This window comes from Mustela lutreola, chromosome 7, assembly GCF_030435805.1.
Source record: "Mustela lutreola isolate mMusLut2 chromosome 7, mMusLut2.pri, whole genome shotgun sequence".
NCBI lineage: Eukaryota > Metazoa > Chordata > Mammalia > Carnivora > Mustelidae > Mustela > Mustela lutreola.
The window spans coordinates 8,012,858-8,033,613 of NC_081296.1; the positions used below are offsets into that span (position 1 = coordinate 8,012,858).

General features: G+C 53.2%; 1 protein-coding gene and 1 long non-coding RNA gene across 4 annotated transcripts in view; one reads left to right on the forward strand and one right to left on the reverse strand.

Moving 5' to 3' along the window:
- The window catches only part of CRTC3 (CREB regulated transcription coactivator 3), a 97,677-nt gene extending 94,018 nt beyond the window's left edge, over positions 1-3,659 (forward strand). Inside the window, exon 15 of one of the 2 annotated variants that reach the window (XM_059179948.1) lies at positions 277-3,659. In XM_059179948.1, the coding sequence (XP_059035931.1) occupies positions 277-482 (206 nt within the window). In that variant the 3' untranslated portion in view covers positions 483-3,659. Of the gene's footprint in view, positions 1-273 lie in introns of both variants that reach the window. The other variant, XM_059179947.1, reaches the window with a different exon arrangement.
- Positions 3,660-5,460: 1,801 nt separating this feature from the next.
- Positions 5,461-9,739, reverse strand: LOC131835571 (uncharacterized). Of its 2 annotated transcripts, XR_009355236.1 has the most exons (4): positions 9,593-9,739; positions 9,153-9,467; positions 7,447-8,320; positions 5,461-7,282 (listed from the first exon to the last, which is right to left on the reverse strand). It is a non-coding gene; the product is annotated as an uncharacterized LOC131835571 (long non-coding RNA). The 2 variants fall into 2 exon arrangements; XR_009355235.1 differs by having other exon boundaries at positions 9,153-9,739.
- Positions 9,740-20,756: the final 11,017 nt, after the last annotated feature.

The following is a 20,756-nucleotide window of genomic DNA, read 5'->3' on the forward strand; positions in this document are numbered from 1 at the left end:
GAGGGGACACTGGGAGTGGTGGGGGGACGTGGGCCATCGCTGTGCTGCCTGGACGCTGGGAGTTGGGGGGACACAGGCCATCGCTGTCATGCCTCGATGCTGGCTGTTGGGAGCATTGGGCCATTGCTGTCCTGCCTGGACCCTGGGAGTGGGGGGGAATGTAGGCCATCGCTGTCTTGGCTAGAAGGTAAAGGGCCAGTGTTTGTGGGGCTGTCGTCTGTTGTACATGCCTCCTAACCTGCACTGTTTTAATCCGCTCACTGCTCCTTCCAGAAGACTCGAGTACCAGCCTATTCAAGGACCTCAGCAGCGCACTGGCGGGCATGCCCGAGGTCAGCCTGAACATAGACACTCCGTTTCCACTGGAAGAAGAGCTCCAGATTGAACCCCTGAGCCTGGACGGACTCAACATGCTAAGTGACTCCAGCATGGGCCTGCTTGACCCCTCTGTGGAAGAGACGTTTCGAGCTGACCGACTGTGAACAGGATGGAATGGGCCAGAATGTGTTGCTGAAGGAGCGGAACTAGAGCGGCACAGCATGGAGCCAGCTACACCCCCTGGGCCGGAGGGGTCCTGGGCTTTTGGCATGGAAGCAGCCGGTTCCGTGAGTCCCAGTGTTCCGACGAGGCCCCGTCACACCCCGTGGCTCACTCGAGACCTCAGAGCTGCGCGCTGCCTCTCAGGCCCACGGCCCCGATGATGTGGCCACAGGTGGTCCACCTTGGGGCTTCTGACGACTCGGGTGGGGTGACACCGGGACCAGTACATCTGCTTACCAGCCATCTAGTCTGTCGGCGCATTGAAGCAGAACAGTGTGTGCCACGGGCCGCGGTAGCGGGTGCAGCACCAGAACCACTGACTTAGTCCACACTGAAGAGCCGGCCCGGACTGCGAGGCGGTGAGGGGCTGCGGGCCTTCGGGGGGTGACTCGGCTGCCAGCCGCGGCCCCGCAGCACCACGCCGCCTTCCCCGCTCTTGCCGGCCCGGCCCGGCAGCCGCCCGCCATGGACGGGACACGCCACGATCACCCCGATGCCTTACTTCCAACATGAAGAATTTTTACCACGATGTCAAGAACAGATTTGAGTTAAGCAAAGTGAATGCTCATTCGTTTTCTCCCAAGTATGCAATCTCTCTGCTGCTTCAGGACACCTTTTCCTGTGGACAAGGGAAAGGAGGACTGTTCTATTCAGTCACTGAAAAAAAACAAAATCCCCCGGTGATGAATGAGCCTGGAGAGAGAAGGGCTTCCTCTCGGTGCCAGGGGCAGCATCTCCAGACCCACGATGTCTTCCAGACGAGCTCCCGACCAGAGCAGGCCGCCCTCTCCACCAGCCGGCTGCGGGGAAGCCTGTCCAGCCGCCGACAGCGGCAGGGGGAGGCTCTTTCTCTGTGGAGCAGGAGTGTTCCTGGAACCCCACTAGCCCGTAAGCTCCTTGAGCGCGGGAACTGTGCCTTACTCTTTCCAAACCCCAGCAGCAAGCAGATGTGGGCCCCGGGAGATGCTGTGGAGCTGCACCCCGAAGGCATGGACAAGGAACGGAGAAGTGCATGGAGGTGCCCCGCTGCCCCGGCAGTCCCGTCTTCAGCTCGACCCCTTCCTTGCCAAATCCCGGAGCTTCAGCCTTTCTAACACTTGTGCCTGTGGTGAAGCGAGGCCTGCACTTTAGTAAGCTTCTGACACTAGGAGACCAGCTCCACGGTGATACCGGGCCCCGTTCTCCTCAAGGGGATTCTCCAGGGCAGGCGGGTGGAGACCGTCTTCGGAGCGCAGCCAGGATGGCTGGGCACGCTGAGGCCTCGGGGCTCAGTGCCAGGACCTCGGGGATCCCAGCCAGGCCCCCACCTGAAAAGATCTTCCCTTATCAGATCCATGTTTTGTTCTGAATTGCTTTTAAAGGAGATTTATTCTTTGAAGTTGTAGAAAAAATCTACAGTAAAATGAAGACCTAATTCATGAAGCCGTCATTAGTCATCAGTCCCTTCACGTAAACCAGTATGACTGGGTTTCCAGCACCGCTTGCCTCCTCTGCTTAGCCCCGGCCAGACGCCGGATAGCTGAGTCTGAAGAGCACCTCTGGGGAGGGGTGTGGGCACGGGAAAACAGGACGGAGAGGACAGGAGTGCTGAAGGAGAGAGAAAGGATGCTGGAACTTTCGCCTGGACAGCCACTGCCCTTCCAGGAGACCCCAGGAGTGTGGCTGAAGCTCGCTAGTCTGCCCCCACCCAAAGAAGCAAGGCTCTACTACAGGTCTGAATCGGGTCAGTGCCACATGGCAAGAAGAGTCTGGAACGGCATGCTGGGCTGTTAACCTCTCTAGACCTCACCCCATTCCTGTCTCCAGAAGGATCGCCTTACCTCCGGTCTCTCAAAGAACCCCGATGGCCCGCCACTGCTGCTTCCTCTGTGGGGCCCAAGTCCTGAGCCTCACAGTCGCCCCAAATCTAGCCAGGGTCCTCACCTGAGCTCCAAGCCCCAGTCCCAGGGGAATTTTCAGATCCCTTTATCCTGAGGATCTCAGGAGGGAGTGACTCTCGCTGTTCAAGTACAAGCCCTTTGCTTGTCATGGTACACAGCTCCCTGGTGTGCCGAGAATGAAGCTAGCTAGCTCCACGCTGCCTTGCCTGGGTCAGAGGCCCCCCCAAATCTGACCTGGCCCTTCAGACAGGGAATGATGCTGATGGTAGAAGTTTGGTTTTTGTTTTTGTTTTTTGTTTTTTTTTAAGTAGAGGCCCCAGCATAACCCACTCTCTGCACAGTGCCTTACCTGGAGGGGTCAGTGGCGTGGGGGGTCCCAGCTCTATCTGCACAGCAGGAGCCCCGGGACCTACACAGTGAAGAACACTGCCCCCGGGGCATTCTCCCAGTGACTCATGGAAATGGAGGCTCCCAAGGAACAGTGCAGTGTCCCAGGGGTATATAATGATGACAGTAAGGTTAGCACTGAATTAAATTTGTCCTTAGGTCTGCCAGTCCAGTCTTTTCCTGTGAAAAGGTTTTGGGCATTATCCAACCCACTTTGCTCACATGGCATCAAGGACACCCATGGGCGGGTGTCACTCTGACCTTCAGCGGGTAATTCTGCCCTCACTGCTGCCTTTGCAACAAACCAGGCGTGGTCCCCAGCATCTGAAGCAACTACATGCATCAGAATAAACGATCTTCCAATATTTAGTCTTGTTACAAGAAAGCGACGGCTGTACTACTCTCGTTTACTAGCAGTTAAACAGTATAGAACTAAAAACCTGTGTTCTACTTTTTCTTTGTGTACAGTTGTGTTTTTTAGGACACATGGTGTTAGGAGAAAAATTTTTTTGATCATGTCTCGACGACCATAAATTCTCCCCTGTCCTGTTTCATTTCTCCTGAGTCTACTGTATATTAACCGAGCTGAAGCCCCGTGGGTTCCAGCCCACCTGCGGATCTGAAGACCCTTCCGACTGGACTCTCTCGTTGGCTCTGTTACGCACGGTGGTTCCTTCGCTCCGCGGCGGGACCATCACAGCAACTAATCAGACTTCCCGCCAGTGCCCTAACTCCCAGGTCCCCTGTTAAAAAAAAATATTTAAAGATTGGAATTTGTATAAAGTAGCTCCCAAGTTTTATAATACGTCATTTTACATCTTTCGTAATTAAAAGCAGCACAATAAGGTTGTATCTGCACGTGATGTTTTTCTTCGGCCTCAGGTGAGATGAACTGATGGAAAGCTGTCCCCACGCCCCCTACCCCTAGTGCCACTTGGCCCACAGGCAGGCTTCTGGTCCTTGGCTTTGGCGGGTCCTGTCCGGGGCCCACCTGTCAAGTGCTGTTAATATAAGTGCTACCGCGCCCACGTCCAAGAAACTATAGAGAAAGATGACAGGGCACAGGGTTCCTTCAAAGCCAAGGAGACTGAAGACAGAGCAGCCTGGCAGCACCCCATTTCCTGCTACCCACGGGCAGGCCCCCGCTCCAGCCCTCACCTCACACACCTCCCCTTTTGAGGTTCAGGCCGCGGATGCGCTGTCCCTCAGTGCCCTGCTGCCCTGTACTGGCCTCCAGCTGTCCCCTCTTCACCAAGGGCTTTGGCTTTGTTTCTGCCCCAGCCCTGTCCCCTCCCCACTCCCTCCCTCCCTCCCTCCCCAACCCCTCTCTTTGGCTCCTCAGGGTTCCGGGGCCTGTCCCCTCCCCTCCCCCAGCCCTGCTGCCTTCAGACCCATCAGCCACACCCAGCGTTGTCACAAAGGTGACTGTTCCAAAGTCTTATTCAGAAATCCCATCTTTGACCCCAACTTCCTGAGCCACCGAGTCCACTCTGGTCCAGACGCACCCTGCTCTTTGACCCCACAGAGAGTTCTGCCCGTGGTGCCTACTCTCAGCCTCCTTGTCCTCTCCTGGCTTCCCTCCTCTCCCTGGCCTAGCCCACTGGGCCAGCAGCCTCCACGAGCAGCATCACAGCCCTCCTCCTGCTCTGGCCCTCGGCCTTGCCCTGCTCGGGGCTCCGCAGGAGAAAACCAGCAACCCCACGCTGTCTGCTGACCTGACCCTCTCCTGCCATGCCCGGGGCTCCAGACCTCTCCAGAAGCTCTCTCATTTCTCTCCTCAGGCCCAGAAATTCCAGGCCCCTGGGGGCAGCTCCCTTGGCTTCCCACCATACTGTCCCCTTTCCCAAAAGGTCCCGAATCTCTGTCCCTCCTGGCACCTTCCCCCAACCTTGTCTAGTCCTCGCTCGCCGCATGTGTGACTGACCTTCGAGGATGCCCTGCCTACCCCAGACCTCATCCCTCTCCATGTTCTACCCATCAGCCCACGCAGATGCCTTGTTACCTCCTTGCGAAGAACAAACAGAAGGAAACAACCCTTCCTCAACCTGGCTTCTCCTTCTTTGGACCACAACCTTGTCTGCTTTCCCTCCTGGAAGAGTTGCTCATGTTTTACTCACTCCCTTCTCTTGGCATCCACAGCCCAGCACCCTCTGCCCAGTACACCCCCAGACCCCTCCAGTCCTCCTCCTGCCCCTTCCCTGACCCTCGAGCCCTATGGCCACTCACTTTCCCCCCAACCCCTCTCTTTGGCTCCAGTAAACCCCCTTCTTGTTCCTTCGGCTCACACGTCCATCTCCTCGCGGACCCTCCTCCGTCTTCTTGAGATCAACTGTCCAGTCCTCCAAGTTGACGACCCCCACCTTCAACCTCCTACCCCTCTGCCTGTGAGCTCAGGTTCACCTGCACTCCAGGCCGCGTCGCCGGCTGCCCTTGTCCTTTGTGGATGTCTGCGCACCAGCAAGCACTCAGAATCGGCCTTTGACCCCCACCTTCCCGCACGAGGCTCTGGCCTGCGAGGACAGGAGCCTTGCCCGGCACTTGGGTGCTCAGTAAACATTCTCTAACTGCCCACCCCTGCGTGCTCCGTCTCACACTACAGCCTCCTTCCTGACACGAATGCTGGACGTGAGCCATCCCACACCCTCCTGCCCCCTCACCTCTCAGACCTAGCCCAAGTCCCAGGGCTGTCTCAGCCCCCGTTTCCTCTCTACTCAGCCTGGAGGAGCTTCCCATCGGGCTGCGTCCTCATCTCCAGCCCCATGACATGGCCTCTACCTGCCCGCACAAATCAAGAGTGATGAATTTTACTGTTACCTGTGTGCCTCAGTGTTCCTATCTATAAAATGGGACAATAAGCACCTCACCACCACAGTGAACTCACACAATTAAAGGACCCGGAATGGTGCCCAGCACATGGTAAACATTCAATAAATATCAATTATTGTAAGTATTATTTGTTGCGTGAATGTGCTATCCTTCCAAAGACCGGAGGCACAAACCTTTAGTAGTACTGAACTTGTATAAAGCTTGCTTTGGAATACCAAATCTCAGCACAGGGAGGAATGATTTAAATTGATCTTATGTACATCCTGTTGGCCCAATGAATGCTGTACCTTCACAAGTGTAGAAATGAGGGGAAGTCTGTCGCAAGTGACCGTGTCCCAGTGTGGACACTAGATGGAGCTGAGACCGTGAGAGTGGCTGTTCGGACCCAGAAACCGCTGCAGAGAGCCCCCTGACCGACCTACAGGCAGCCCTCAGACCTGGTTCCAGCTGGATGCCCTGCTGAACAAGACGCTAAGAAGTCTGTCCCTTTGCCCTTTAGCCACGGAGGACAGGCCCTGCACTTCAAGTGTCCCTCACCGTCACCTGAAAGTGAGGCAAGGCAAGGGTGACTTCCTAGGTTTACAGCGGAAGACACAGCCCTGGGGAGGCTCAGTCACCTGCTCTGAGCCCCCGGCGAGGACCTCCCTGTGGCTGGTTCCTGCGGAGCTCAGGAAGTCCCCGGGACCCCGTGGAGGGGAAGACACGGAGAGGCGGCCCCTTGGGGAGCTCAGAGGGTATCCCCACCCCCATTGTGGGATTGTCTCTTTTCCAGAAATGTGTTGTGTTTTTTAAGGTTTTGTTTGTATATTAGCCATGCCCGCTCACTATAAGAAACACGTCACACTGAGGAGTACACACAGAAAACGTCCAGGAGGTGCCAAAACCAGCACCCCCAGCAATGCTGACGGGGACCCCTTTCTACGTCCATCTTCGGAGAGTAGGCCAGGTAAAGGGCTCTTGTACAATACATGCTCTTCTGGGGAAAGTATTTGAATTTCACAGAAGGAAAGGAAGCCTACATGTAACCAAAGAAATGGCCGGACAGCAAATAATTGTGCTCCTTATGTTTCTAAATTATTTCCCTAAAAGGGAAGAAAAATACCAAGAGGCTGGATTCCTTTCTTGAAGCACATTTCCCTGTAGATGGCATCTCTCGACAGCCTGGGATTTAGGAGGAGGAAATGAGCTCACCCACTTCCTATCTCCTTCCCCTCCCAGAAGCTGTGACTTCTTATTTTTACATGGTCAAGGTTTGTGCTGTTTGCATCCTGTCCTGTAACCATCCTTCCCACCATTGTCTCGCGCAGTTCCGTGTGCACAGGGGTCCTCTGCTCCCTGCCAGCCCTTTCCAAATGGCCTTCCCAGTCCCGCTGCTGAGTTCGCTTTATTGTGGTGCTCCTCCTGCTGTCTGGACTTGGCCTTCGAGGAGTCCTTTCCCTGAGAGGGCTATGTTGGTTCAGGCTTCAAGCTTCAGGACTGGAGACCTGAGCTCCATAATGGGGATAGGGGACCATAACATTGGCTGATTTATGCGGGGGTGGGGGGGGACCGGCACAATTTCCCCGTTGGGGACGGCCACTACACTTTCCATTGTGACTCCATGTCGAAAACTAGGTCTTGAACTTAACACATGGCTGAAGTTTCAGACTCTGGAAATAAGGGAAATGATGGGTAGGTGGGGATGGTGAGAGTATTGGGTTCAAGGAAAGCACATGCCAGGCTTCAAGCCCAGGGGAACCTCCATGACCACGCTTCCCATCGCCACCCCCACCCCCATACTCTTCATCCCTTGGATAGCCGTGCCCTATCCTACCTTCACTTGGGAAAATCCAGCTTCTTCTTCAAGGCCTAGGACAAATGACACCTCTTCCATGCAGCCTTCTGTGAAGCTTGGATCATCATTTGGCAAAGATGCACTTCCCTCCACTCCCACTGTGGGAATAATATACCTCCAGCCCCCTTTGGTCAACAAGATGCTTGGAGACCAGGCCTGGTGCAAAGCCTTGACATGGACTTGATGGAACAGCATACCCACTACTTGGGCTGCTGTCATTGCCATGGGCATGGTTTCCCCCTGCACTGCCCACCAGGCATTGCCCACCAGGTCCAAAAGAATGAGACAAGGCAGACTTCAACCAAATCCCCGCCCAGGAGCCAATCGAGCTGCCCAGCTGAAGTTGGCAGGGCTGCCCCAGGCAATCTGCAGATGTGGGAGTCAGAAGTAAGAGCTCACAAGGCAAGCCACTGAACGATGGGGTCGTTTGTTACACAGCACTGTGGTGACAGCTGACCAGTTCACTTTTTCGGTCCATTTCCTCTTTGGGGCTTGAGTTGTACTTTGTCCCACAGATTCAATTTCTTAACCGTAGGGCTGATTTTGTTGTAGCGTCTGCCTTCTGCCTCCCCTCCAGTCTACGAGAAACTTGAGGCAAGGACTGTGTCTTAACCAATACTGACAACCCAGTGCCCAACTAAATGGCACCCAACATGATCATTTCCCTCTGCACCCTCTCCAGGACAACTCAGTCTGAGTGTCTGCTTCTGTGACACATCTGCAAATTTGGACAAGAAGATTCAGAAGCCCCAAGTTTTGGTATCCACTGCGGGAGAGGGGAGGGGCGGGGACACTCGGAGCACAGCTGTCCTTCCTGGGAGCATTGGGAGGGACCACACAGCTTCTTTCACAGCTAAAGAAGGGAAACAGGGAGAAGATCTGGTAAGTTCGCATTAGAGGGGTGGGGACAGAGAGAATATAAACAAAGAGGCTTGGAGTCATAGAAATCATGGAAACCCAGTTTGCAAACATGCCCAGCTATCCAGGGGGCAGCGATGGAGGTCTGCCCCAGGAGACTGAGCATGGGAGCCAGAGTTCTGGGCTAGTGAGGGGCAGCTGCAGACCCAGTTTTCCAAGCTCTGCCCACCAGCATCTTGCTAGGATATTCTAGGTTCCAGCTAGCCTAGTTTCCTTAAAAGTTGTCATCCAAACCAGGACACTTTGTGAGAGTGAAAGGAGGCGCCTTTAGTGGCTGTGCCGGGACAAAGCCTTGATGTGGGCTTGGTGGGCAGAGCATGCCCACTCCCTGGGCATAAACGGGGCCTGGCAAGCAGAGTTGTATGGTCAGCCTGTGCACGAGGAATAAGAACTACAGGCAGCATTGCTCTGGGGCCAAGTGCATGGGCTCTGGAATCAGAGACCTGGCTTCACACATGTCCCCACCCATCCTGGCTGCAAAGGCACTGGTGTCAGTCTCCCCAGCTGGGAAACAGGGACGGCGAGACCCACCTCACGGGCTTGCGCCTGCCCTGGTCAGCACTTCCTACCTGTTATCTGTCATGTTGGCTCAAACTCATTTTATTAAACTGGTCCTTTCTTCCTAGACTTCAGAAACACAACAGAAGGATTTGCTGAGAAGACCAAGCTCACGCTCTGAAGGGAGTACGGCCCAGAGTTTTCTCAGCGCACAGAGGGGTCCCAGCTGGGCCTCCCCACTCTCTCCCTGAGGCGCTGGTGTGACTCACCCATCTAGCCTGGGGGCGGGGGCCGCCCTCAGCTCTCTCCCGGTTCCAGAGCCCCAGCACTGACCTCAGAGGAGGCTTAGTCTTCGCCTGCTGGTCAGGCTGACCTGGTAAGCCCCGACTCTTCCTTGCCGGCTTCAGCAGAACCTTCTTTTCCGCTCCAGAGCCCTGCACCTGGCCCGCGCCGGCCTTCCTGAGCACAGGGGAGCCCGGCAGGCTGGAGTCTGCACGGAGCCCCCCACTTCTAGAAGTCAGGCCAGGCTGCCCAGGCCCTGGATCCACCAGGCCAGTCAGACGTCCTCTCCGGGGAATCTGAGGCTTGAGGCGGAGAGACAGAGAGTCTGGGTGTCACATTATGCCCTGGAGGGAAGGTCCCACCAAGGCCCCCAGTATCGTGCCTGGGTATCCAGCTGTCCCTCTGGTCTGCGCGCTGCCCCTTTCACCTCCTTGGGAGCGCCCTGGGGTGGAGAGTTAGAGACTGCCTTCCTGGGGAGCACTGTGGGGACCACTGCAGCATGGTCTGGTCCCCAGCCTGGGGGGCTGTCCCTGCCTTGCCTGACTGCCTTGGATCAGGCGGTGGTGGTGGGAGCTGCCCCGACACTTCCTGCTCCAGGCTCTTCCTGGAGATAGCCCCCCCCCCCCCCCCCCCCCCCCCCCCGCCAGCCCAGCTTTGGGGAATTCCCAGTGTCGCACTGTCACACACCTCTCACATCTCTCCCCGCCTCCCTGGCAAGGCCTGGCAGGCACCAGCGGGCAGAATGCTAATGAGGGACACACAACTGAGTTCCCCGCAGGCTTCCAGAAGTCTTCCCGGAGGAGGCCGAGATGGAAGGCAGCGTTTCTGAAACAGACTGGACCCCCAAGACGTTTTTGGTGGGACCCCCTTGTGAGATGTTCAGTGGAACACGCTGGGGAAGGCCGGGAAGCAGGGAGGCATGGGCGAGGGCAGGCTGCATGGGAGTCTTAGGGACTTGGAAAAGATCCAAAAGGGGGGGAGGGGAAAGGATGAACCCGGAACCGATAAAGGGGCGCCTGGGGGACTCAGTCAATTAAGCGTCTGACTCTTGATTTTGGCTCAGGTTGGGATCTTGGGGTCCTGGGATGGAGCCCTGTATAGCGCCGGGCGCTGGGCTTGGAGCCTGCTTGAGATTCTGCCCTTCCCCGGCCACACCCTTTCCCCCAGCCCCTCCCTCACGAGCTCGCGCACGCGCACTCTCTCGCGCGCGCTCTGAAAAACCAAACCAGAGAGAAAGAGCTAGAAGAGGACGAAGGGCAGTTGTGGCCGTACTTGTGGGCTCCCGCTCACGCTAGCCTGAGAGGTGCCCCTGACCCATGGGGAAAATGACTATGAATCTGATCACCAACTTTAATATAAACAAGTGACTCTCCGAAAAGCCACACCCGACACTCGAACCCCGGGTGAAGAACAGCCCCACCCCCACTCCTGTTACACACTTGGGGCCCCGGTCCCCAGGACACCACGGACATGCGGACCAGCAGCCTCTGACCCAGAAGCTGATTTTTTTTTTTTTTTTCTCTTCTCCAGTGCAGAATGGTCTGCCCGGCCATCGAGCCTGTGTGAATGTATGCATGGCTTATTAAGATATTTTTGATAAAATGATCTTTATTTCCAGGTGATATGATTCTAGGGCCGAAAATCTGGAGAACATTTAATATATGTATGTACATATTTTAGGGTTGTTGACACACAAGAGAACATCAAATGGACGCCCACAGGAGCAGGAAGAGAACCCGGCGGACGGAGCGCGGAAGCGAGCGCGTAGGCGGTGCGGGGCAGAGATGGCGTCAAGATGGCCGCTGAGAACCAGTTACGGCCTCTGCGCTCCCCCCACCCTCTAAACGTGACTGAAAAGTTTTTGGGTTTTTTTTTTTTTTTTTTTGTATTTTATCTTTTTATTAGAGAGAGATAGATGATAATGACAGAGACAGCAAGAGCAAGCGCAAGCAAGGAGAAGTGGGAGAAGGAGGCTCCCAGTCGAGGGAGCCCAATGCGGGGCTCGAACCCAGGACGCTGGAATCATCATCCCCTGAGGCGAAGGCAGATGCTTAACCGACTGAGTCACCCAGGAGCCCAGAGAAGGTATGCGTTTCAAGCCTCTGTCATAGGACTAGAAACTGCAAACCGATATCCTTCCGTATCAGAGATGATGAGAAATACAGGGCAGTGGAAGGTAAAAATCTAGCCTGAAATGTTCAGGAAAAGACGCTAGGAAGAGAGGGAGCTAGCTCTTGGGGTGTGTGCAGGAGCAGGGAGAGTAAGGTCCAGGCAGCTCACCAGGCGACAGGTGCCGTGTGGGGAGGACTTGTTCGCAACCCCATCCAGGGCACTCAGCAGCTGGCGACAGATGCCTCTAAGGGACAGCAGGACAGCAGAGACCAAAGACAAACTGGGGGGATGGGTGGGATGCAGGGCTCATTTCCTTTGTAAACAATGAGCCCTTTATCAGTAAGATAAAGGCCAACACCCAACTGAAAAACTGGGACCAAGATAGGATCAGGCAGTTCACAGGGAATGAAATACTGAGAACTGACACCCGTATTAGAAGGTCCTGGACCTCACTCATAATTAAGGAGATGCTAATTAAAATAGGGAGCTCCTGGTGGTTCACTCTTATCAAAGATTTGAAAAGACTGCTGAGCTCAGGGCTCGTGAGGGCGTGGGCAGACAGGCTGATGTGATGTAAATCTGCACGACCTTTCTGGAGGACAATTTGACATTGGCGAGCAAAGGGAAGGTAAGGGACTGAAAGAAAATATGATAAAATATATATATTTTACATTCTTGGAGTGGGGAAACCCTACCTAAAGCAAGACACCAAAATCTAGGGCGCCTGGGTGGCTCAGTGGGTTAAGCCGCTGCCTTCGGCTCAGGTCATGATCTCAGGGTCCTGGGATGGAGTCCCGCATCAGGCTCTCTGCTCGGCAGGGAGCCTGCTTCCCTCCCTCTCTCTCTCTCTGCCTGCCTCTCCATCTACTTGTGATTTCTCTCTGTCAAATAAATAAATAAAACCTAAAAAAAAAAAAAGACACCAAAATCTAGAAAGTCTAAAGGGAAAAATGGACAGATTCAGCCTCAAAAATTTAAAACTTCTGTAGCACTAAAGACCACATCAAAGGTAAAATACAAAGTATAGACAACAGGTGCAACGTGCGTAATGACTCTAAAATACTGAGGGGCCCTTCATAATAAATACAGAGCTTTATGTTCCAATATACAAATGGTCGAAGGACAAGAACAGGCAACTCACAGGAGAATTCAAATGGCCGCTAGTTGAGAAGGGACATGTACGCTTACTAGGGATCAGAGAAATGCAGATTTAAAATTGGTAATATCTAGTGTTGGCAAAAGGAAAGGGGTGTTCTTGTATGCTGTGGTCATTGTATGCTAGTAGAGTTTTTTGAGGCCATTGGGAGAACCTACCAACACGTAAAATGTTTAGGTAAAGTTGAAGGAATCTATTCTTTGGAAAGAATAGATTGTACCCGCTCAGGGTACATGGCTGTGCGAACAAGTATGGTCATCACAGCACTGTTTGTATTCAAGAAATACTGGACGTGATCTCAAGAATCAGAGTGTGGAAGAGAAATGATGAAGTCCCAGAACCTAAGTCAGGTTCGGTGGGGTGAGGAGGTTCGGAGCCGACGACTAAAGAAAGAATTCTTAAGACGTCGTTGGTGCAAAAGGTGATTTATTAGAGCACGGGGACAGGGCCCGTGGGCAGGCGGAGATGCGGCTGCCCTGGGTTGTGAGGAGTGGTTGGTTATATACACAGGAGTTGGGTAGGTGAGGACAAAGGAGTGTCCAGAAGGGCTATTAGGGCAAAGAATACTATCAGGATATTGAAGGCTTAGTTGCTATCAAGTAAAGACAATTGGAAGTCTGGTGGAATGTTACATTCCTGCTATCAAGCATCCTTGTTAATGAGATTTATTGACATTAGGGCTTGAGGAACTGAGTTCTGGGTCTTTGGAAATTGGGCTATTGATAAGGTTAACTTCTTTGTTGTAATCTCAAGGACATTTGCAAACCAAGGGAGACTCCTGTCTTGCAGGATTGTGATCTCAGCAAGTTAACTGTTTATCATTTTATGGCAGTCAGGGGTGCCTGAGGAATGCTACACATATGGAGGGGAGCGGATGAAGGGGGGGGGTGCAAGGCGCCAGCTTTTGCTTTGTCCTCAGCCAGCCTCCTGCTCCCTCATCATTAAGACAGGTTCACTTTTTATGTTTTCATATCTGAACTTTTTCTGTTTAATATTTTTTAAATTAATGACCCAGGTGGGAATGCTGTGTGTGATTTTCCAGAAATTATTATAATGAGCTGAAATTCCAGTACCTCCTATCCCGAAACCCATTTGAGCGTCCTTGAAATCAACACAAACGAACTCTTAAGACACAGCCAGCATAGAGAGGGAGAACCTTGCTCAGAATGCGGGGTCCTTATGACCCAGCCCCTCGGAATGGGAAGAGAGAACAAAGCAGATTTCCCTCACACAACCCCTTATCCACCTGGCTGGGGAGGCGGCTGTGAGGTCAGGATGTGACCTTAACTGTATGGAGGCAGAAGGAGCTCCTGGGCACTGACCTGTGCCTGGACTGAGCACTCTCCCCAGCCCAGAAGAAACCAGAATAGCAACCCAACCCTCCAGTGTCAAGTTAAAAACTGCTTGAGTAGAGCAAGGAGGGGAACTCCTATCACCCCAAGTCGTGGGGCATCATAGCCTGTTTCTCACAGCTCAGGAGCCCAGGAGAACAACCCGGGTACAGGAAGAGCCAAGATGCTAGTCAGGCTGGGCGGTGACAGGCCTTTGCTCTACCCTCTTCCAACCAGCACGGGTGACTCAGCCCTCCCAGCAGTGCGCCTTTCTCTCTGCTTCTATCTACCATTTGGTCTCACCTCACTCATGACTCCCCTCTATGTGATGACTCCTGCACGCTGATAATCCAAATACCGAACAGCTTCTAAAGCATGCTCCCACCCCTGCAGGCAAAACAGACACCAGTTGTGAACAATGGAAGGAGGTAGCAAATAATCCCTAAATTCACTGGTTTAGAATGACAAACATTTACGGTCTCACCCACTTATGGGTCAGGAATTTGAAGCTGCTTAGCTGGGTGGTTCCGGTTCAGGCCGTCTCAGGAAGTTATGGTCATTTGAAGGCTTGACCGGGGCTGGAGCATCCGCTTCCGAGCTGTCTCGGTCCCAGGACTGTGGGCAGGAGGTTCCAGGGCCCCACTGGTGGACCTCTCCATAGGGCTGCTTGAGCGTCCCCACCACATGGTGGCTGGCTTCCCCAGAGGGAGTGATCCAAGAGAGCAAGGCAGAGTCAGACGGTCTGTTATGACCTAGCCTCAAAAGTCACCCACCGCCCTTTCTGCAGTGTCCTGGTGGGTGCACAGATCAGCCATACTCTCGTGTGGAAGGGCTTGCGCAAGGCTGTAAATACCAGGAGGTGAGGCTTGGTGGGGGACATTCAGGAGGCTGCTCCCTCTTTGAGGTCCTCTCAGGGATTTCCACCATCCTTAGAACAAAATCCGAAGGCCTGACCCTGGCCTGGGAGGCCTGGCGTGACCTGGCCCTTGCTTACTTCCCAGGCTGATCATGTCCTTGGCCTACTTGCACTGACCTCCGGACCCAGCAACCTTCCCTCCATCCCTCAACCTCCCAGGCTCATCCTTCATATTTCTGCTCTCTCTGCCTACGAGTCTCCTTTCCACCTCTTTGCATGGTTGGTTCCCTCTTACCTTTCAGGTCTCAGCTCAATGGCAGCTCCTTAGATCGGCTTCCCTGAGCACCCTGTTAAAAAGAGCCCCCACCCCTGCTTGTGTCTGTCTCACATCACCTTGTGTGCTTTCTTCCCCCCCACTATGACAAATTTGTAGATCCTGCGTGAATGATGATACAGATGATACATAATTTCTGATCGGATGTATTTAGACATGCAGTCAGTACCGATGTCATGCTGCCGGGCTACATTTTATTCCTTCAGTTCCGTTGGAGAGGCCCGTCACATCACCCTGTGCTAACTTCTTCCCAGCACAGCACAGACCTGTAGCTGAACTGATCTTGTCCTCGTGTATCAGGTTATTGCCCTTCTCCATTTGCGTGCCAATGCGAGCCCTGACTTCTAAGCAACAGACTCCTTTCTGGCTAGTTTAAGCTGAAGAGGAACTTATTACAGGATAGTAAGCACCTCAGAAAACGTCAGGGAGGGCAGAGAACCAGGCTTGGGGGTCATTTGTGGGGATCATTCCTTGTAGGAGCCCCACTGCACACACACACACACACACACACACACACACACACACTGCTGTTGCCCGGGTGGGCAGAGACCTCCGTTGGGATGGGGACCACCATTGGGATGCTTGCTACCGCCACCTTTGGGAGCCAGATGGATCTGCTGGATTCTCCAGAGAAGATTCCTTGGCACCTGCTTCTCAGTGTCCTTTAGTGTCATGCACGTGCCTCTCATTGGTGGCATCTTGGGTCACATGCTCTGCTCCACCTGCCAGAGAGACCAGGAGCTTAACCTGATCCCACCCTGGGGAGCTGTGAGTTCAGAGGATGGGGAATTCTCAAAACCAAGGAAGAGTAGTCCATGGTTTCCGTCAACCCTTCTTTCCTACTTCAGCTTAGAAACAACAACAAAACCCAGTAGCAAGCCGAGAGCTATCTCCCAAAAGGAAAATGGTTACTTGGGAAAGGAGTTCACGGCTCTGCTCCAACACTTGAGGGCTTTCTGCCTTTCTCTGGCCATCTTGCTCTTGTATTTACTGGTTGCCTCTGGGTAAGTGCTATGAGAACTGGGACCTGCTTTATCTCTGTATCCTCCGTACCTAGAATGGTGCTTGGCCCGTCCCAAGAGCCCGTGGATGTTAAGTTAATGCACGGGGTACACGATGTCCCTTCCCATGGTGAATAAGACTGACCTGAAGAAATGACAGTGCGTGACCTTCAAACCTCAGCTCTTTTATGGCTAACCGCCCCTTCTCCGTGGGCTAGTCCCAATTTTAGGTTCCAGACAGGAGGAATCTTGCTGGTCATCTTGTCTACTTGTACCAAGCCACTGATGGTCAGGACGGCCTATAAAGGGGAGGGGTGTCTGCCGATGTTAGCCCATCAGAAGGGCCTGCGAGATCCCCATTGGGCGTGAGGTGCTGACCTGTCTGGTACAGTGGGGTCACTTCTCCCCAGAGGACAGGGTTCTAAACTCTCCATGTAAGACATTATGTCATCTGGTCAGTGACTCCTGACAGTCCCTTCCGTTACCACGAATTTCTCTCCAGTACCACCTAGAAAAATCCAGCTCAACTGGTTTCCCTGCTGAGTGGGGGCAGATGACTGTCTCTCCGGTGAAGCCCCAGGCGTAGCTGGATTTTGCCTTATGGGTCCTGTGGTGTGGAGAGCATACATGAGACACTCACAGCCTTAGAGGCACAGGGGACCTGACCCACTGAGAGAGCCACAGATGCCACCACACCTTTTTCCTGTTGCTCCCTCAGGGTCACCCACCATGAGGTGTGAAAGGCAGGACCTCAGCCCGACCTCCATTGTCCTCCCCTGCCCCCTTCTTTCTGTTTTCTTCTTTCTCTTCCCTTTTGGGCACATATATACTACTAGGTTCGGTGATTTTTTTTAAAAGATTTTATTTATTTGACAGATCACAAGGAGGCAGAGAGGCAGGCAGAGAGAGGGGGAAGCAGGCTCCCTGCTGAGCAGAGAGCCCGATGCGGGGGCTTGATCACAGGACACTGAAATCATGACCCGAGCCAAAAGCAGAGGCTTAAACCACTGAGCCACCCAGGCGCCCCTCAGTGATTTTTAAAAAAAATATCCACTTGCTCTTACTGGATTTACACATGAATTTTAAGGAGTCTGAATATAAGAGGAAGAAAATGAATCTGATCCCAGTGAGAAAGCCCCAGCACAAAAGTAAAAGGAGAAGGCAGTGAAATCTTGTTGATAATCCTATTCTCTGAAATAGATCTCTCAACTGAAAGGAAAAAAGATTTGAGAAAACAGCTATTACCTATTGTTGGGAGGGCTGGGGGATGAGACAAAGACAGGGCAGGGGAATGGGGGCCTGTCACCTCCGCTTGTCACTGTTTGCTGTGGTGAATAAGCTTACAGGAGGCTGGGTGATTAAACAGAGGAGCGACAGGGAAACCTGTGTGGCACGTGGGGGAAATCACTGAGAGAGGGAAGGAAAGCCGGGGACCGTGCCAGACTTCCAGGAGAAAGTGTGAACATACAGGGCGACAAAAAAGTCCCTGAAATTTCAGAAAAAATCAAGTGGAACAGAATTAATCATCAAAACAAGTTTATATTTCCTCTCCCTTTTCCTCTTTTCTCCTCTTCCTCTTTCTTCTCCCTCCTTCCTTCCCCTCCTCTCTCTGCCCCCGACCTGCTGTCTGTCTCACACACACACACACAAACACGCACATGCACACACTCACAGGTAGAGAATCTTGTCGGTTTTCTTCACGGCTGTTTCGCCAGAACTTGAAACAGTGCCTCGTCCAGCAGTGCCTGGCTGGCTCAGTCCCTGGAACATGTGATCTTAATCTCCACGTGCTGAGTTCAAACTCCATGTTGGGCCTAGAACATACTTTAAAAAAACAAAGAGGAGCGCCTGCCTTCGGCTCAAGTCATGATCCCAGGGTCGTAGGCTCAAATCCCACATTGGGCTCTCTGCTCAGTGGGGAGCCTGCTTCTCCCTCTGCCTCTGCCCTTTCCTGCTGCACCTGTGTTCTCTCTCACTCACTCATAAATAAATAACATCTTAAAAAAAAAAAACAAAAAAAAAACAAAAACCAAAACAGTATGTAGGTCATAGTAAGCCTTTAGTATTTGTCAAATAAACGAATGGAAGACTTTATAATGAACGGAGATGAGTCATCTTGCACTAATTAAAATGAGAGGCCCACTAGCCCTAAGATAACAACTTGGTGGGATCCCTAAACTTGATGGAAAAACAATAAAAACTTCCCCCAGATTTTGGGCAGAAAATGCAAAGTTAAATAACTTTCCAAAATCTTGATAACCAAGACAGCTTTGAATTTAGCAGGGCAACAGTCAAGTCCTCTGACAATGGAATGAAAACCACAGAGTTGAGGGAATAAGAGGCCCCCAGGACTCCTGAAGCCCAGAAGACAATGGAAGGAAATCTCTGGTGGGGAAGCAGGACAACTGGCTTCATGGGGCCTTTGGCAAAGGCAGAGGTTAAAGGCCACCTGCGGAGGGAGAGCACTTCCTCCCTCCAGCAACACTTCTGGAGCACCTTCTGAGCCCTGCCCGCCCTGTTCTTTCTCCCAGGCCCGGAGTGACAAGGGAAGGAAGATGGAGCCAATATTCAGAGCAGGGCTGGCCCTTGACGGGCCTGGCAGGGCAGCCTCAACCCTCCTTGGCAGTCCGCTGGGCAGATCACTGCCCAGCCCACCCCTGGCAGCTTCAGCTCTGTGATCCTGCGGGCCTCTTGGCCCCAGAGGGTAACCCACAAGACCATCTTCCTAGAACCTATGATCACGCTGTGCCCTGGGTGGGCTCAGACTGGGCACTCCTTTCCCCACACAGAGTTGGGGAAGGGACGCTAGAGGCCACGGAGGGCTCATGGGGATGACGTCCTCGGAGTCCAGTGGCGTGTTTGTATTTATTGTGGTGTGGAACAGGCAGCTCGGTTCCTCTCCTGGAGCCCCTGTGGCCCCCGCCCTCCAGAGCTCAGCGCCTGTGGACCTGGAAAAGCCTTATGTCCTTCCAGGTAAGCCAGACCAGAGGCAAGCAGGTGCTTGCCCCCGACCCAACCTCAATCTGCCTGCTGGGCAGGAGTGGCAATGGAGAGAGCGCCCCTGAAGGCCAGCTCCTCAGCCCCCTGCTCTCCTTCCTTCCCCCCTGCTGGCTGTTGGCCACGTTCCTTCCAAAGCACTCACATGTGCGTCCCTTGCCCAGCCTTTCTAGTGTGTTTACTGAGTTCCCACTATGCACTATGAGCTGGTGGGCAGACGTCTCAACATGTAGTTGTGGGATTTTTGACCCTGCAGAGGTCATGACCAAGGCAGATCTTCACCACAGATCAACTATTCCCAGCCCTCTGAAGCTCCGGAACTTTCGCCTTGGACACATCACCCCGCCTGTACACAGTAAGAAAGTAAGCAGCACTTTTTGTACCTTGGGGACAAAAATAAAACCCAGTCACTTCAGTGTCACTCTTACAGCAGCATTGACTTAATGACTAGGAAAAAAAATACCATTGTCTGGACAAAGAGATGTATTTGGGGAATTTTATTATACTGACATACTGAATTCCCAGTCCTCTGGGGGAAAGAAAGCACCAAGTGTTCCCCCCCAAAAAAGGATGAAAATAGATTCCCAGAACAGACACAAAACAGCAGCCCCAGCTCCCTTCCATGCCAAGCACTGTCTGGTGACTGACTCACCCAGGACTCTTCTGGAAGGGACAGAGTCCTGTCCATTAGGTTAAGAGGAAAGGATGATGAGACTGTTGGTGGCAGGGCCAGCCCAGGGATGTTGGCGGAGAGTAGCCGGGGTGGGGGGTGGATTGTGGAGGGTGTAGGGGGACGTGTGGGAAGCCAAGGCCAGATTTCTGTCCCTTTGTCTCCTACGTCTATTCATCTGTCTCTCTGTCTTGCTGTCTCTCTGTCTCCTGTCCCTGTAGGTGTCTGCCGGCTGGCCTCTCTCAGGACATGAGCTCTCTCCTCTCTGCTTGCCCAGAGCATCTGCTTTTCCTTTCCCCCTCTCTTTGCAGAGCGGCTCTCTCATCTCTGCTGAACCATGACAGTTCTTTTCATGACCCTACACATGTGGTGCCTGTGCCAGCTGATGGGGTCTCCAGGTGCCCGGGGTCCGAATCTGTAGGCCCGAGGGAGCACTTCCATCAGGCCAGCCCTCCCCACTGTCCTAGGGCTCTGGGAGCATGCATGCTCGGACATGGGGCCGGGGACAGCAGGACCCCACTCTCGGGAATGGTGGTGGGTGTGAGAGTTCTCAGATACGGGGGCAAACCCTGGAGCTACACCTCCAAGAAGTCTTCTATGTTACAAACCCCACAGAAGATGTGTTCTTGGAAATCTCTGGGGCGGGCCACACGGGTAACGCTCCCTTTCGCAGGCTTTAGAAATACATACAACTTTCCAAGGCTTAAAAAAGACATAGTTCACATGTGACTATGAAATAAAATAGTAAAATAGGTCCCTGTTCTACACGATGCGGGCTAAAAGCTTTTCTAAATGCAGCAAGTTCTATTAGCATCTTTACGCAGCCTCTTCCTAATTTAAAGATACTATAATTATATATCATGCATTGACATTGCTGAAAATCTGTGTAGAAACTTGGCCTGGGAAGGACCAAACCAAAACATGCAGTTTCCTGGATTTAAAACGGCCAGAATCCCGTCCGAAAAAAATCCTACATACTGTCCAAGACAGCTCTGGGAATGGTGCTCCCTATCCCTCCCACCCCCGGTTTGTGCAAGCCCTCCTCCTCCTCACCTCTCTGCAGAGGACTGGGAAGGCACCCATGCCACCAGGAGGAACCACCCAATAAACACATCTTCTTAAATGTGGGGCCAT